Below are 19,104 nucleotides of genomic sequence, written 5' to 3' on the forward strand. Positions count from 1 at the left end.
GTTTCGTGAAACAGTTGAAGAGAGAGTATTTTATTATTTTAAAAAGAATTTTGTTTAAAGTATAATGTTTCACCTAATAAAGAGTTTTAATATAATGTTTAATGTATTTTATTCACCTAATAATAATTTAGACTCATTAATATTACTCATTAATTTGTTAATAATATTTAAATTATTTATTAATATGTCACATAGATAATTAAATGATTTTTTAATATAAATTTACACCCGTTTTTTAGTTTAAAAGGAGTAATTGAGATTTGATTATAATAATATTTTTAAATTAAACCCGTTTTTAGAAAATAGGGTGTAAATTGTCATATGATAATGCTTAAAATGATATTTTATTTATAAAATTGCCACCGCATTTCTCATTTACACCCGTTTTCAATATATTGGGTGTAAATTTTAAAATTGTATTAATCTTTTTGCACTAGTGAAAATTTCAATGTTATTCTCATACAAAGATTAGTTTATATACATATGTTTTGTAAATTGTAATTGTTATTAAACCAAATATATGGTGGAAAAACAGGACTGACTCGTCGGACATGTTTATAATTTTTATAATTGTTTATAATTTTAATTTTATAATTTCTATTAAAAATTATTATAAAATAAACATATTATACACCAAAAAAAATATATTGGTTTAATATTTTGCTTAGATTTAATGATTTGAATAATATTATGTTTGTTAACTGTAAGTAGTAATTTAGAAGTTATATGCTATAGTAATTCAGAAGTACATATGATCTCTAATATTTGTTCAATTTAAGTAAGTATTTTGTCGGCCCGTCAGAAAAATAGGTTCGGATCGTCGGGCATGCTTATAATTTTTAAATGGCTCGGATCGTTGGGCATGCCCGTCGGACATGCCTATAATTTTTAAATTCTTCTGTATTGTATTATCGACTATGTTGTAAATTTGGGATTGGATTTATATACTCATGACTTATAACTTTATATATGTCATTTTCTTCATAGTCTTCGTAATGCCGAATCTTAGTATACATTATAATTATTTGATTTGAGAAACAATTAAATACGTATATTAATTTATACGAATTAACAGGAAAAAAATTCAATGTCGATTGTCATACAAATATAATTTAATTTATGAAATTGTAGTAGTTGTCAGGATATACATAGATTTCATAATTGCTATTAAATCAAATATATGGAGTATATGATCTTTAAGAAATGTGATAAGAAAATTGTGTAGTAATTTTGTGTAGTAATTTAAAAAATTATATGCTATAGTATATGTTAAATTTGTGTAGTAATTTAGAAATTATATGCTATAGTATATGATCTTTAAGAGATGTGATAAGAAAATTGTAAAAAGTATCATATGAATATAAAATTCATATATTATGAATTTACATATGCAAAAATATAGTATGAATTTATCTTTCTTTTTTATAAATATTAAATAATAATATAAATTAAATAAAAAAATGACAAATTTGAGTTTTTCATAAGAAAATTGTATTTTCCATACATCATAATTTTTCAACTAATGAAATTATGATGCATGGAAAACATAGTTTTATCGAGAATATTATGGATTTTTTAATTTAATAGCCATTTTTTTAAACTATAGTATTCATCTTTATTATCCATCCAAATTAATTGATCTTCAAACTCGTCTTGTATATAAGGATGTTATTTGACTCATTCTTAATGGGCACATGTAATCGGTACGTGTTATAATGGGTATGAATGAATAATTGGTAAAAAACCAAATATTTATATCATTAATTAAATCATAATTGACATTAATTTTCATTATTCACTCGAAATCAAATTTATTCATAATATCAATAATCAAATAATTTGTATTAATTTTTAAAAAATATGGATTATAACGCATTATTTCTTTACCTATAAATTAGTCATCTTTATAATTATACATTAATATTATAATCATTTATTTATTCTCATAAATTTGGATTTAGATTGAATTATTTTCTTATTTGTGTTCACAAATATATTTTTAACAAATAGAAAAGCAACCGTAGTGGCAGAGATTATTAGAGATTAGGGAATAAGTAAGAGCTTTTCGAGTGTGGCAGAGATTATTAGAGATTAGGGAATAAGTAAGAGCTTTTCGATTATTAGAGATTAGGGAATAAGTAAGAGCTTTTCGAGTGTGGCAGAGATTATTAGAGATTAGGGAATAAGTAAGAGCTTTTCGAGTGTAGCATTCAACTGTGTTGCTCTCTAAACCGTGTAATTTTATGGAAATAATAGAAAAAATCAATTAAAATTGGATGTATTAATTATGTTGTTTTTAATAATGATTATGTATTAATTAGGATAACAATTTATTTTTTTGTGATAATTACTTTTTATATATTAAAGTAAAAAATTAAATGATATTTATTGAAAAGAGAACGGGAATAACAATTTATTATAATTAATAATTAATTCATAGGAAAAAGAATAAGTGATTAAAAAAAAGAAAATATAAGAATTTCTCGTTAAGATTAACAAATTTATATTCTCATTCAAACTTTGTGAATTCACCAATCATAATTATTTCATTTTTTTATAAAAAAAAATATTTATATAATTTTTTAATGTTAATATTTTATTATAAAACATTTAAGTATATACTTGTCATATGCTTGATCTTTATAGAATGCAACAACATGCTTACAAAGTATATCTTAATCATGTCTTTAAATAAATAATATTGCAGAGAAAAATAAATAATCATACTAAAAAATAATAAACCTTTTTTTTTCATGTGAAAAGGTAAACAGGTGCAATAAAAAAATAATGGAAAAAAATTACTTTCATGTGAAGAGTAGTAAACGAATAATAATGTTGGAAAATTGTATTGAAGTAAAGAATTTTCCTGAAAGGGTCACTTCTTCGGTCATTGCTAGATCCTTCTTGTCAGTCTTCTTCAAAGCTCACACCATGCTCGAGCTTTCTACCGCTCACCCATATTTCATGAACTGTCACCATATGCAATGAAAACCATTAAGATTTGCAATGAAAACCATCAAGATTTCAAGAAACAATGAAATAATAGTTAATGAAAATGAAAAAAAAAAAAGAAGGAATAAGAGTTTGGTTAGAGATACTGAAGATATATCGAGGAAAAAAATGGATTTCGAAGAGGGAGTGAAGCGAATCTAAAGGTGGAAGCCGCTGATTTTAGGGTTTGACGGCCAAGGAGAGAGGATTGGAGATAAAATGGAAGAGAGAAGGAAAATATTGTTATTGTCTTCAGATTGTCGTGTGAATCTGAATAGTTTACTTGATATTGTTTGGAATATATAGAGGGAGAATAATGATACCCAAAAATTAAGTTTTTATGGGAAACTAGTAGGAAACCCGTGCTATCGCACGGGTCTGGTCGAGGTTTCACATTACATGTATCCAAATATCACTTGTAAAATTCTTTTATATAAATCAACCATATATAAATTATTAAATATGACATCATATTTTCAGTTAGATAACATTAATATATTTATAACTTATAATCATTTATCAAAATTTAATTCATGTGTTTGGAATATCAAATATAATATAACTTATTTTGCAGTTCATAAATATTCACGTAATTTCAATTATATACGAATAATATGTACTAAGTTTTAAGCATTGATTCATATTTGTAATAAATCGTACAATTATTTTTATAACTTCAATTTTATAAAACAGTAGCAAAAGAAATAGTTAAAAGATAGACATTAAAATGATCAGTAAATAAACTGATATCTCATAGATACATTCACATCGACCCGTCAATTATTTTATATCTTCAAATTTATAAAAGAATCCATCAATAACAGATATCTCATAGATACGTTCACATATACCCGTCAATTCAGATGAGTTTACCAATTCCAGTTGAATCCAGATGAGTTAATTCTAAAAATTTATTAAATCTATTTGAGATATTAGTCCATTTTTCCAAACCTAAAATGTATCGCAACTCCCGTCATATGTTTAAGAGTTTCTATATTTAATGTATATTCTTATAATATAAAAAAATATATAATTTTATAAGTTAAAAAAAATATAATTTTAATTAAGAAATTAAACATAGTTAGAGAATAAAAGTTATTAAACCTATTTGAGATATTAGCTCATTTTTTCAAACCTAAAATGTATGACATCTCCCGTCAAATATTAAAAGTTTCTACGTTTAATGTATACTTAAAATATTTAAAAATTAAACAAATAATAAAAATATGAGTATGTTAATCGAGTAATTAGATCTTGAATATGTACAATTATAAAAAAATAGAAATTTAAAATCTATGTATGGTAAATAATATATATTTATTCTCATATATTTAAAATAATCACATTAAGTAGTCTCAATTGGATAGTGTAATAAATATAAAATCTCAAATTTAAAATACTTTGTAACTTATTTCCGTTTATAAAAACAATCGTAGATTATTCAATTTATAAAACTAACTATATTAATAAATCTTTATCTTTTATCATTATTTTTTATGATTACCATTTATCATTAAATTTTCATGACTATCTTCAGAGAAGTTTTAGTTATTTCATAAGTTTACAAAAATTACAAAATCTCAATTGATTTTGTTTTGTTTTATTAACCTTTATATAAAAATCTAAATAATTTCAAAATATATTATATCTCAAATAAGGATCTAAATAATTACAAAATAACTTTTATTAAATATAATGATAAATTAAATATTTAACCTTAGTAAGTATTATTACATTAAGTTAAAAATACAACTCTTAAATTACTTTAGAAAAAATATTTTAAATTGAAAAACTAAATTATTGTTTACACTTCCAAATTTTGCAAGTACATTTTTTTGACATGTGACCTGCTTCAATTTTATAAAACAGTAACAAAAGAAATAGTTAAAAGATAAATATTAAAATGATCAGTCAATAGCAGATATCTCATAGTGAGATATAAGTCCATTTTTTCAAACCTAAAATGTGTCACAACTCCCGTCAAATGCTTAAGAGTTTCTACATTTAAAGTATATTATTATAATATAAAAAATATAATTGTATAAGTTTTAAAAATATAATTTTAATTAAGAAATTAAACATAGTTAGAGAATAAAATTTATTAAACCTATTTGAGATTAAAAATAACAAAATATAATTGTATAAGTTTTTTATTAGATTAAATTTTTTAATTTAATTAAAGAACAAAATTTATAATTAAAAATAACAAAAAATTGAAGATTTCCTTATTCAACATTTTGATTCAATAAAAACATTGAAATTAAGCCAAATATATAAAAAAAACTAAGCTATATAGGTCGATTATTTATTATAAAATATTTATCAAATTAATTATTATCACAAAGTATGTTGATTATTATCAAATTATTAAACATTAACACCTAAGTAGGTTGATTATTAGAAAGCTATATGTGCTATTTGGTTGGTCTGCCACTTTTTGGTTTGCCAATTGGTTCTTCACTCAATGCTCTTCAATAAAAAATAGTTACAATTGAGCCATATCAATCAATAGTGTACTCCCTCCGTCCCAAATTATAAGAGAAAAAAACAAAATCACGCTTATTAAGAAAAGCAATAACACACTCATTTGACTTATGATTTTTTTGAAATAAAGTGTTTTGGAAAATTTTAAAAAAATTCTAATTGGTTGTTGGTTATGGAAATGATGAGAGAGAATGTAAGTTAAATGCAATTTGCATTTAATTTTATCTTGAAAGAAATGAAAGATGGATTTTTCTCTTATATTTTGGGACAAGAAAAATGCATTTTTTTCTCTTATATTTTGGGACGGAGGGAGTATCAATTACAATGGATCAATATTTATTCATTCAATTAATTACAGCATGAATATTCTAAATAATGAGGAAAAATCGTATAAAGAATCAAAATAGAATGAAAAGATGTCCCATGTATAAAAAATGAAAACAAAGTTAAAAATAATCAAAATAGAATCAAAGATGTCCCATGTATACAAAAATGAAAACAAAGTTAAAAGTTAAACAATGTATTAAACATAAGTAGAAATCACCATAGGATTTTTGACTTTTGGTGTTTTCCTTATTATCCCCATGATTATAGGTCTTACAACAAAAGCACAACAAAATCATTAAAGGCAACAAAAACAAAACAAAAACAACCATTATAGAAGCCACATAGATTATTCCATATACTGTCAAAGCAATAGCTATAGCCAAAAGCATCCATGACAGAACATCGTTAATGATTGCAGCTGAAAGAGCAACCCTTCCCAACTTTGAGTTGTCCGCTTTTAACTCTGCAAGGATTCCAGAAAGAACAGGACACTCAGTGACTAAAGAACATCACCAAGAATTAACACAAAAGAAACGGTCGAGAATAGCGCTCTCGTTCTGAATGGTAACACCATACCATAAACTGCTACAGTGACTTGCTACCTTTCATTCTTATTGTAGATGCATCCATCCATACCCCAACCAAGAATAGAAAATATAAAAGACCAACATTTGCTATTGACTCAAACATTATCACACTTCTTAGAAGAAAAACTGCATCAGCAAATGTATAAGACATACCTTCAAACTAATCAAAAACCCATAAATTAACTCTCAATCAACATCTACCCGTCAATTAAAAAAAGAAGGAATAAGAGTTTGGTTAGAGATACTGAAGATATATCGAGGAAAAAAATGGATTTCGAAGAGGGAGTGAAGCGAATCTAAAGGTGGAAGCCGCTGATTTTAGGGTTTGACGGCCAAGGAGAGAGGATTGGAGATAAAATGGAAGAGAGAAGGAAAATATTGTTATTGTCTTCAGATTGTCGTGTGAATCTGAATAGTTTACTTGATATTGTTTGGAATATATAGATGGAGAATAATGATACCCAAAAATTAAGTTTTTATGGGAAACATAATAAATGAGGACATTCAGCTTGGAAAGACTAAAACGTGTTGTAAGTTTTTTTTTTTTCATATTCCAATGAAATAATTAATTTTTGGCTCCTGTAATATTCCAATTAAAAAATTAAATTAATTAGGCTGCTACAATGAGTGGCATAGAACGTAGTGCATCTTTTTCATATTCCAATAAAAAAATTTGAATTAAATGAGTTGTTGGAATTAATTATGATTAGGTATGTAATTACTTTCAGGGGTATGTAAAACCATCTTAAATTGATTGTGATTAGAGTAATCAAGAAATTTTGGTGGTAATTGATTTTTATATATTAAAGTAGATAACATCACTTTCATGACACAAATTGTTCTAATAGAAATTTCATTTATGATTTTGTCGTTTAGACCATATCTAATTTGATGATATTTTGGAGACAACTTAAATTCATCGTTTTTGCCAAATATTGATGATATGTTTGACACAAAAAGTAAATCTATCTTTTTTAATATTTAATCTAAAAAATATTTTATAAAATTTTATTTATTTATAGTTTAATTCTAATAAATTTAAAATTATGTGCAATAAACTGCTTTGTACATCTTCAAACCGATCTGATCAAGGTAGTCTTCAATTTTTTTATGAAATACTCCCTCTATCTCATATTATAAGAAAAATTTATTTTTTAGATTTATTAAATAATTAATGTATCTTATCATTATAAACTAGACACATTAATTATTTAATAAATTTAATAAATAAATTTGTCAGTATAACATGAGACAGAGGGAGAGTACTAATTAAGAAAAATTATAAATTAATAAACTAAGATGTAAGATGTAAGGTATGAGGTATGAGGTATCTTTACTCCTTTATTATCCAATCCCTTCCTTAATATTAGGATCCTTATCAACGCTTATTTATGCATTATGAGTTTTTGTTATTCAACATTGACATACATTATGTATGACTAATGTCACCTTCTTTTCATTATTGTTGTAGGGTAGTGATGTATATTTTGTCTATAGATTCTCAACTATACAACATTTCTATAAAGTTGCATGAAGATATTTTTGTAATGCTTACATTGAATTATATGTTTATTTTATATTTAATAAAAAAAAAATTATGTAGGACAAACAATAACTACTTAAAAATATATGTGACTCTTTATATTACAAAGAGTATATAACTACATATTCTATTAATAGCTAAGAATATGAAATATATTTAATAATTTTCATTTGTTTTTACTTGTTTAAATTAACGATGAATTTTTGTCAACAAATGTACGAGTTTTTAACTAATTATCAACTATGTATTTTATTTTGTATGTTAAAATTATTTCTATTATACAATTGTTTTACTTTCACACTTTATCCACTTAATTTCTCTTAATATTAAAAAGGGTTAAAAACATAATGTTTTTTAGTCCTTATAAATATTTTAATTTTTTTTAATTCTTATTTAAAAAAATGATATATTTTAGATCAAAAACATGCTTAACCCTATTAAAAATCTTGAAAAAATAAAATTTATAATTAGTTTTATTCGGAGTTTCAAATTTTGGAGGTTCTCTTTAGGTTAGTCACTATTAATCATAAAATAAATAAAGATCATATTTAATTATATTTTAACAGTAATAAAAATTTATGAGGTTCTATTTAGATGCGATTTAGCCGTGGGAAATATTGGATCATATATAGTAATCTGTCTTGCACGTTCTTAAAGATGGTCTTGATTTTACATTCAAAATAAAATAGTATTCCTTTCATCGTAAATTAGATGTCCTTTTTGTATTTTACATATTTTTGATGTAATGATTAATTGAGTTAATTTCAATAATAAAATGAGTGTTATTTATTGAAGTATTATTATTAATAATAAATAGTGAAATAGTTATATAAATTAAAATACAATACAATAAAATAAAGTAAATTAATATGAAAAAATAATAAGTATTGTATTGGTATCTTAAAGGGCAAATAATCTGAGACAAATAAAAATGACAAATAAAACACTGTTCTGGACTGGGCAAAGTAGTCTCACATTGTCTGAAAAATCAAGACTAATGGTAGTTTATATACAAACACCCACACTCCTCAATCTAATGAGGCACGTTTTCTAAAAGACAAAGTCGTGAGGGTTCTCATACCTAAAGTAGTCAGTACCTCGTAGTCGTAGTGATGTGGACTTGAGGTCGACTGGAACATGGGTGTTGTCTGTGGGAGTTTAATATATTCACACTGTGCCCTTTAACCTCAACTGGAAGGCAATTGTTTTGGACTGACCATAATAGTCTCACATTGCTTGACAATTGAGGCTAATATTAGTTTATATACATATACCCACACTCCTTAACCAAATGAGACATTTAAAAAAAACAAAATCGCAAAGGTTCTCACACCAAAAATAGACAATACCTCGTAGCCATAGTGGCTCGGACTTGAGATTTAACATAACAAACACCTATTATAAAACTGATGGAATACATGTTTTAGGGAAGTGAATGTATCAAACATCTATTTTTAAAATGTTCAAATCTTTATGAATCAATTTATAGAAAATGTGTAGTATTAGAATTTACAAAATATAACTTCAAATCATAAAAATATAAATAAAAAGAAAAAAATGTTCATAAACAATATATGATGGAGGTATTAGAAAAATATTAGAGAGAGGAGAGAGAAACTTTGAAGCCCCTCCCCTTTAGGAAACTTTATTCTTCTCTTTCAACCTAGATAAACATCGAAGCTCGTTGTGCACCTCCTTCGTTCCCTTTCCATGACTACAACTATAATCATGTGGGCTTGCTTAGCTTCTCACTCAATCGTCTCTCCCAAGTCTCTTTCGGGTAAAAAAAAGTCACTAATAACATTTGTGGCATTCCCTTGAGCCAAGTGCAAGAGCTGTGTCTCAAGGGTGCTCGCATCGCCATTGTAATCCATAAGGATGAATGAAAAATATGTTTTGATACTTGCAAGCATAACCTCCACAGAAGAATCATATGGTCGAAAGGTTCTACACCGTTGAAAAAATGATGTCTTACGTGCCAAGCTTTCTCCTATTTGGAATCTTTGTCAAAATGGGGTATAACTTTGTTAGGTAAGAGATTCTTTAAGCTTGCTTTCTCTTTGCTAGAAGATGTTCAAAAAGTCAGGGAACTTGATCATGGAATCTCAATCGGGATCGCTTAAACTCTTTGCTTGGTCAAAGGACTTAAACCTTAGTGCTCAACAACAATCTTATGCTCAAGTGTGGGTTGTGGCATATGGTCTCTCATAGGAGTGAGATAGAAGACTCACGCTTTTAAATGTGAAGGGAGGGGCCTGTAACATCCCAATTTTATTAGATATTTACTTAATTAGCTTATTGGGTGTTTTTATTAATTATTTATTCTAATTAATTATTATGTGGTATAATGATTAATTGAGTATTTAATTATATGTGTATTTGTGTTATTTGGTTAATAGAGCTATTAATGAAATAATAAGTTGTTGGGCCTAATTAGTGGAATAAGGTATTGAGTAATAATTGGGTTAAGCCCAAATTATAGAGAAAGATAGTAAGAACTAAGTTAGGTCATTTCTCATAATTTTGGGAAGATAGAGAGAAGAGGAGAGAAAAGAGGCATAGAGAAGAGAAGAGGATTTTGGGAGATTCTTGAAGATAGGAGGAGATTAACTTGAGGTAAGGGTTAGAATCCAAGTTCTTATAGGTTTATATGATTGGGTAATGTATGTATTTGTGTGATTCTCTTCAATCTTTGAAATCCCATGAAAATGTATGAACCCTAACATTTTATGTGAAATCAATTGGATTTTGTGAATTGTTCATGTTTAATGTGTTGTATGAATGACCCATGGTTAGAAACATGTTTAGTAACACTATATGTGTGCTAAATTTGCTTTCAATTGATGTATAATTTGTATATGGGTTAATGGTTGTTGTATGAGGGGAATGGGAAAGAAAAATGGTGATTTTCTGAGTTTTACACAGTGTAGGTCGACCTACACAGAAGCATGGGTCGACCTAAGCAGCCCAAAACGGCAGAAAATCCATTTTCCTTCAGCATGCGTCGACCTATGAATGTTGTGAGTCGACCTATATAATTCTTTGCGTCGAATCATGTGTCGACCTGAGCTAACCCGAGAGAGGTGGAAAACATTCATGTGTCGACCTATGAATCCCTTGCGTCGACCTGAAGATTTCCATTTTTGGCAGATTTTGTAAAGACCATAACTTGTAATCCGTAACTCCGTTTTATGCGCCGTTCGAAACGTTAGGAAGCTAATGAGATTATCTATATGATAGGATAGAGTTGGTTGATGTTGAGTGGTTTAATTGTGATGATAATATATGGATAACATGTGATTACTTATGCGTGTATTATGAATTAATGACTTGTGACTAATATTCATAGATGTGTTAAGTGAATGTGATATCCATGATATGTTGGGATGAATATATATATATATATATATATATATATACACTATTTGAACGTGTCTTGTAGATAATGATCATTTAAATGTGTATGTATTGAGATGTGGATTGAATAATGATAAAGCTAGATTTGAATACATGTAAATGCTTTTATGTACGTTACATTTTGGTATGTGATGAATAACAACTATTGGTACGATGTGTGGTAATATATTCATAATGATTGTGATTGGATATATGATGGTGATAATATTTTGTTGTAATTGTTAATTGTATTGTGAATGTTGTGTACAATTGACGGGTAATTCATAGAGTTGGATTATTATGGTATGCGTTAAGTTAATATTGATGAGATAATCTTAATTGCATAAATTGTTGGTAATTGTACATAAATTCATAGCATGGTCGGATTTATGGTGGAAGCGGTGAAACTTGGGTTCACATGGTAAGAGGCGTTGATCCTTGAATGGAAACAGGCGTAGCAGACGTGATCCTTAATTGGAAATAGGCATGTTGGTTTTGATCTTGTCCGGATCGGAAGTGTGGCTTGGATTCTAGATATTGAATCGGAAAGCGGTGAAACGTTGGGTTCACATTGGGTACCACATGCATATAGTCACATGTCTTGCATTGAGTCACATTGGTGTCATGTGATGCTTGAATATATGCAATTATGTGATTGTTATGTGTGTATGAGATGTGATAAGTGAATTTGATGACTCATTTGATATGAGTGGTTGTTGTGTTATGATTGTGATATATGTGATTGAAACATATGTGATGTAGATGTGAAATTATATGTACTTAGAATCTATATGTTGGTGAAATCAAATTATGTACATTGTTTAGTAATCATGTTTGATTATGTGGAATTGAACGAGCTAGGTTGTATGACAAGAATATGTGTTTCTTGATTAATTGCATATGATGCATGTTTATGTGAAGAGTGATGAATTTTTGAAATGTATTCTTGTTGTGTTTTACATTTCCCATATTATGTTTATCTATAATAACTTGAATTCTCACTCTTCTGTTTGAATGTTATCCTTTGGTGGTAACGCGCAGATTTTCGAGGATAGTGGTGCTTCGAAGGAGGCTTAGCTTAGAGATTTATCTCTTGTAGAGTGTCATGACTAAGTAGTCATTTGTGCTCTGGTCATATGTAACACATGGGATTTGGGTTTTATATTTTTATGACTCAAGTTTATGAGATATTTGTTTGCTCATATTGTATTCCGTATTCGATTATGTTATTTTGTTGATGAGTGGCCTTGAGCCGAGATGTTGAAACATGGTGTATAATGTATGAGAATCATCTGATTTTATCATTTACTTGATGAGATGATTATTCCGTTGTAGTTTTGCATGTTGCTTTAAATTCCGTGTTATTTGGAAATGACAATTGCATGTTTAAAGATAAAATGTTTTATTTTGAAATATGTGTAACGCCCTCGTGAGATGCATGCTTCTTTACTCTTCAAGTATCACTCTTTATGAGATAAGCATCCTTCCTTGTAAGCATATGACCCCACACTCGTCAAGCAGTGACTTTAGGTCCAATACTTATGGTTAGATACGTTATTTCAAATTCATTGAAAAAAGCTGATGGCCTATGGGGGGAGTAGGAATTCATGAAAAGGGATAGCGCATTCATCATATTTGTTGTAGATAATCTTATCCTTATTTGGGGGAAAAAATTTCGCAATCAATTGCGGTACCCACATCAAACAAAGCTTGGTAGAAAACATCTTCACAAACAAACGCAAAAATAATCCCTAGTATGTCTGGTTCTACCCAGTCACCTGAAATATCCTTACCAACATTCTTTGTCGAGGTTGGCACGATCAAAGTGATTGAAATATGTTGTGAAAGAAAATGAGTGCATGTGAAATATAGAAAGAAATCAGGATTCAACACTCACTATCTTAAAAAACCTAGAAAAAAAGAAAAAAGGGCGAAAGGAGAACGTTGAACTTCTAAACTTAGAGGAAGGAAAAATTAAACATGCAAAACCATGTCTAATGGACAAATTTCTCTAAACTTGATCCAAAGCTGAAACAGAACATTCTTAGATAAGAACGATAAAGGAAGTAGAAATACTCTTTTCGCAGGTCGTTAACAGCAAAAAAGGTAAAATAACCCTCTGAAAACCCTTTATACACCCCACTAGAGCATTAAGGATCGTTTGATCACCCCTTACCACCATCTCAAAAACATTCAAAAAGTGCTTGAGCTTTCTAAAGAAGAAAAAACATCATTACAAACTAGTGTAGGGAGACATGTAAGTCATTCCAAGCATTACACCACATCTTACATGGGAGATATTTAATGTGCTTATTCCCAAGAATGACAATGTCTCGCCTAGAACTTATATGCTTACACACTTTGTAGTTGGGTAAGAATGTGTGTCACAAACCCTTGCTCTGCAAGGCAAAAACGAGGGCTTAGGAGCAACTGTTATGGATCATCCACACGATCGAGAAGATAAAGTACCTATGGTAAAACATCAAAGTAATGAATGCAGAACAACTAGACCTTTTCTTTCCACTAATTGGGCAATTCTTCACGTGAATGCCATGTCAACCGTTTTAATCAATCTTATGGCTGACTACATCCCACGTTGTTCCACATACATTCAGTTGCATGTCATTTCTCCCATTTAAATAGGTAAGTATGTCACTTCAGAAGTATTCGAATCCTTTCTCAATCAAACACCATTTTCTCTCTCATATTGACTTGAGTGTTGGAGTGCTAACCTTGCAGGTAGGGGTGGGAATAAGCCATACCAACTAACAGAGGCCTATGGCCTAGCCTACACAGGGCCAGGTCTGACCAAGATTTTTTTCAAGTAGAAAAGACTTAGGATTTTTTATAAGCTTATTTAGCTAAAAAGGCTAGGTCGCGGGTCATATAAAAAGCCTTTTAAGCCTATCGAGCCTGCCTATTTAAATAAACATAAATAAATTTATTATCGTTATATTGTATTTCATACTTTGAATTAAAATACAAAAATAAAGCATAGTTAACTTGAAGATATTATAAAAATAAGCTGAAAAACTCTTATGAACAATGTTATAAGTAGTTGTCATAAGTTATAACATTTATAGTGGCACTTATCTCATCAATTTAAACACTTAAATGTTGGAATTCTCTATCCTCAAGGTCTTCTCCATAAAAATGCACCCTTATGATCCTCCAGTTTTTACTGATGTTTTCTGGCAGCCTCCTCCTCTAGGGTAGATCAAAGAGAACTTAGATGACATGGCTCTTGGGACTCTATCCTCCTTAGCCTGTGGTGGCATCTTTCGAAACTCAAGAAGTGAACATTTTAGAAGTTTTTTTAATTTTACTGGCACTCAAAATGCATTGTACTCAAAATTCATTGGGGTAATAATGGGAGCGAAATTAACTCTTAAAAATAATTGAACTCATATTTTGCTTGAGTTTGACAGCTTGTTTGTAGTGCAAGCTTTGTCTAATCAGAACTTAATCCCTTGACATGTTAGATTGGATCAAGTTAACACACTAAATATATTTCATGGTATCTCATATATAAAATAATTTCAAGATTTAATTTTGATTTTTAATTTAATTTATCATTTTATTAAAGTTCTTAAATGTTTTATAAAAATAAAAATTGATGGGTAAAGTAGCTTAGTTGATAAATATTAATTGAGTTAAATAAATATAAATTATTGATCCTAATTTCGATATATGGTAATATTTTATTTATATTTTTATATGTTTATGTTAAACAAACTTTTTATAAAAAAAAATTCTTAAACAGTTCAAAATCTCAGATTTAATTAAAAGTTACTTTAATTTAATATTAAAAAAATAAAACCATTTTAGTTTTCTATAAAAGTCAAAAAATTGTAGAGGGTTAAAAAATTTCTTTGACCACATCATATAATAATTGAAATTCAACTATCATCATTCTCCTTGGAAATGAGATACCAAGAACACTCTCTTCTCATTCCCCCTACCTCCAAATCCTCAAATGCCTCCTAACATCCGTCCACCTCCAACCCACCGCCGTCCCCTATCCTTCCCCGCCGTACACCCCTGCGAATCCATCTCTCCAACAACCCTCCTCACTTCCTTAATCACTCTCTCCCAAAACATATCCACTTTCCAACCAAACTCCTTCCCCACTCAAAAACGAAACTCCCGAGAAACAAAACGCCAAATCCAAATTCTTCTCATATTCTTCCAAGACCTCCAATCCCATCCCTCTCCCATCCCAAAACCAATCATTCCTCTCTTCTCCAACCTTCACTTCACCCTCCAGAAAATCCACTTCTTATTCCAAGACTGTTCCCTCCAAAACGCACGCCTATGGTTACTCCTCAAATCCCAATTCATAGCCACACAGTTTCACGTTCTCATTCGTTCCGTCGCAGAATCTCTCCACGCGTTACCACTCAACCTCGTCGACGTATGCGACGAGGTTAAAGAGGTAATTCAATTACTAACCAAACAAACCGAAACAATCAATCTTGTACTCGACCATAACGACGAACGCGAAACCAAACGCGTCATTTCAATTCTAAATCAATTCGAAAAAGGAACCGAACCAAGCGTGGATTCCATCAAACAATTACTATATTACCTCGAAATCAAAACTTGGTTAGATTGCAACGAAGAGATCAAATTCCTCCAATACCAAATAGAATTTAAACAAGAACATGAACAAGAACCAGAAGAACCAGAGAAAGAGATTTCTCTATTGAGTAGTTTGAAATGTTTTCTATGCTACTGTCGTGCGGTTCTTTTCGAAACTCTCGATTTTCAATCAATAACCCGTAACAGATCCGAAACCAGGTGCAGGCGCAGCGTAGAGATGTCAAGCTGCGTCGCACCAGATGATTACCGCTGTCCAATTTCACTCGAGTTAATGATAGATCCTGTAACCGTTTCCACTGGCCAAACATACAACAGAGCTTCCATTCAACAATGGTTTAACTCCGGAAGCATAACCTGTCCGAAAACAGGCGAAAAACTCGCTTCCACAGAGTTTTTCCCCAACACAGCTCTCAAAAGAATTATCCAACAATTCTGTTACGATAACAGAATTTCAGTTTCGCGAACTAAATCACACGTTGGCGTAACTGTAACAACTGTTAATCCTGGTAGTCCTGCAGCAGCACAGGCGATACAGTTCGCGTCGTGGTCAGTTGCTCAGAGATTAGTATTCGGAACAGATGAGCAGAAAAACAAAGCAGCTTATGAGATTGGATTACTCGCGAAATCAAATGTTTTCAATACTGCGTGTTTGATTGAGATGGGAACTGTGCCACCGTTGATTGATCTTGTTTTAGCTTCAGCAACGCAAGAGAATGCGATTTTTGCTCTTTTGAAGCTTTCAAAGCATGGTAATGGTCGCGAAGTTATCATGGAGAGTCGAGGTTTAGATTCTATAGTTACTGTTCTCAGACGAGGTTATAGTTTAGAAGCTCGCAGGATAGCAGCTGGTGTAATATTCTATCTCACTTCGGTGAAAGAGTATAGAAAAATAATAGGTGAAAATTCAAAGGTTGTTTCTGGTTTAGTGGAATTGATAAAGAAAGGAACAATCCGAGGAAAAAAGACCGCGGTGGATGCGATTTTCGGATTGTTATTGCTTCCTAAGAATCATCATAAGGTTCTTGCTTCTGGTGCTGTTCCTGCTATTGTTAGTGTTCTAACTTCTTGGGAGAAATCTGATGTTGTTAGTGATTGTTTGGCGGTTTTGGTAGCATTGGCGGAGAATGTGGACGGTTCGCGTGCTGTATTGGAGGCTTCGGGTTTGTCTATGGTGGTTGGAATTTTGCAATCTGCAACTTCGCGTGCTGAGAAGGAGTACTGTGTTTCCATTTTGGTATCGCTGTGTGCTAATATTGGTGATGAGATTGTTAGTGTTCTGGTGAAAGATGGTTCTGTGATTATGCCTTTGCTTTACGCGATTCTAACGGATGGTACTCCTCTAGCGGAAAAGAAAGCACGAAAACTTATCAATGTGTTGCAAGAATTTGATGAGAAGAAAACTTTGGGCACTTCTGTTTTACACCAAAGATTGCTTCAGTTGAATTAGTTAGTTTGAACCTTCTTTCTTTTTCTCCTTGTAGATAAGTATAGATTCATACATATGATATCTTAGTTCTTATTTAGCATAAAAATTACAATTGGATTAGGTTCAGCTTTTCCTACATTTAAATTTTGGAAAACAGAGTGTGTGACACAATTACCTAATCTCGGATTGGGCTGAAACCCAACATGGAAAGAGTTGCCAATCATAATGCCTTTTCTTCGTGAATAGTTATTGAAACATTGAGAGACTATAGGCACGTGAAGGATGGTACCAATTGGTAGAGGATTATTTGAATTATCTTGATCAGATTTACGAAGTATTTGGACCACTAGCACGTAGAGTTTTAAATTGGGTGTTGTATTTGTGGTAAGTACAATAAAGGATGTTTTGTATGTGATAACATGGGCAAGAGGGCCTTTTGAGTTATGATTTATAACAAAGTGAATCCATCCCTCAATTGTATGGTTGGGTTAGTTATGGATTAAGCTCTTTGGGCAAGTGATTAATACGGATGGTTAAGTGATTAATACGAGGATTGGTTCAAATGTCTATTAGTCAGACAATGCGTCCCCTAACATTGATAGATAGTGGGGGGTTATTGGAGCAAGTCATCCTCCATAATAGGGAATGTGGTTAAAATCTCATGACTTGTGATGATTTCATTTATTCATCAACATGTGGCTTAACAGGTTCGCCTGTGACCCATGACCGATAAGTATTGGATCAGGTGAGATAATTGACGAATCAGTTTCTTTGAGGCCATGTTTACTGGTGTTTTTAGTAAATCAAATCACAATTTTTTCGTTCACTTAAAGAATTAAAGTCGAAAAAATTCTAAGGACAATTTGTGCCAAGAGTTTGAGAAGAGTTTGAGAAAATGTATTCATGCTTGGAAATTTAGTGTTTGGATGTGGAACAATGGGATAAAAATAGCAATAAGTAAAATGCAGTTTTTGCTTGAAAGATATAGTAAATGAAAGAAAATGATAAAAGCAATCAAATAAAATGCTTAAAAATGGAACACAAACTCATATATTTCTCATAAATTCAGTATCTCTGTAACTTGGATTTTTGAATTTTGTAGAGAACAACAATGAAAAATGTGAACAGAGACGAAAACTACTTATATAATACGTAGTAATAACCGTCGACGACATTCAACTCCCAACCATCGGACACACACTATTACGTCATCTTATGTCCTCTGTTTTGCTTCCACGTGTCCTCTGTTCTCGAACTGCTGCAAAACCATTACTTCTGTTGAAAAACACCTTCAAGTCCTTTAACTACATTTGTCAAGAATCCCTAGTTGAATCTTGTAATCTTCGTATCGAAAACTTGCTTCATCTACTTGTGTTTAGCCTGTGTTTTTATCTCACATCTTCACTGCTGTCGAATGTGTTCGAATAGAAAATTACAGGCTAACAAATGCCTCCCAGAAATGCCATCTTCGATCATGTTTGCAATATGGAAGAAAGGTGATGTTTTTAGCAAACTCTCGAAATTGTTCTAGCCATCTCGCATATGTCATCCTCATCATGATCTCTACCACTTAACAGTTACATCAGTTTACATGTGTGTACCCACCATCATGATTGCAACTTCCTAGATCATCGTGGGCCACAAAATTAGCCGCATTAAAAGAAAATCATTTGATTATTTTTTATCCAAAAAGTCAAAATGCCATTTGTTTACATTTTTAGAGAGAAATTGGATAGTCTTCTTCCACG

The 19,104-nt window shown here is 30.2% G+C and overlaps 1 protein-coding gene across 1 annotated transcript; it reads left to right on the forward strand.

Moving 5' to 3' along the window:
- The first annotated feature begins 15,213 nt into the window (after positions 1-15,213).
- Positions 15,214-18,337, forward strand: LOC131661752 (U-box domain-containing protein 18-like). The gene has a single exon (XM_058931363.1). The coding sequence runs from the start codon at positions 15,305-15,307 to the stop codon at positions 17,375-17,377; it is 2,073 nt and encodes a 690-aa protein (XP_058787346.1). The 5' UTR covers positions 15,214-15,304; the 3' UTR covers positions 17,378-18,337.
- The last annotated feature ends 767 nt before the right edge of the window (positions 18,338-19,104 follow it).

Source organism: Vicia villosa, linkage group LG3 (genome assembly GCF_029867415.1).
Source record: "Vicia villosa cultivar HV-30 ecotype Madison, WI linkage group LG3, Vvil1.0, whole genome shotgun sequence".
In the NCBI taxonomy this organism is placed as follows: Eukaryota; Viridiplantae; Streptophyta; class Magnoliopsida; order Fabales; family Fabaceae; genus Vicia; species Vicia villosa.

Coding starts and splice junctions, on each gene's coding strand:
- LOC131661752 (XM_058931363.1), top strand. CDS start 15,305: ATGCCTCCTAACATCCGTCCACCTCCAACCCACCGCCGTCCCCTATCC.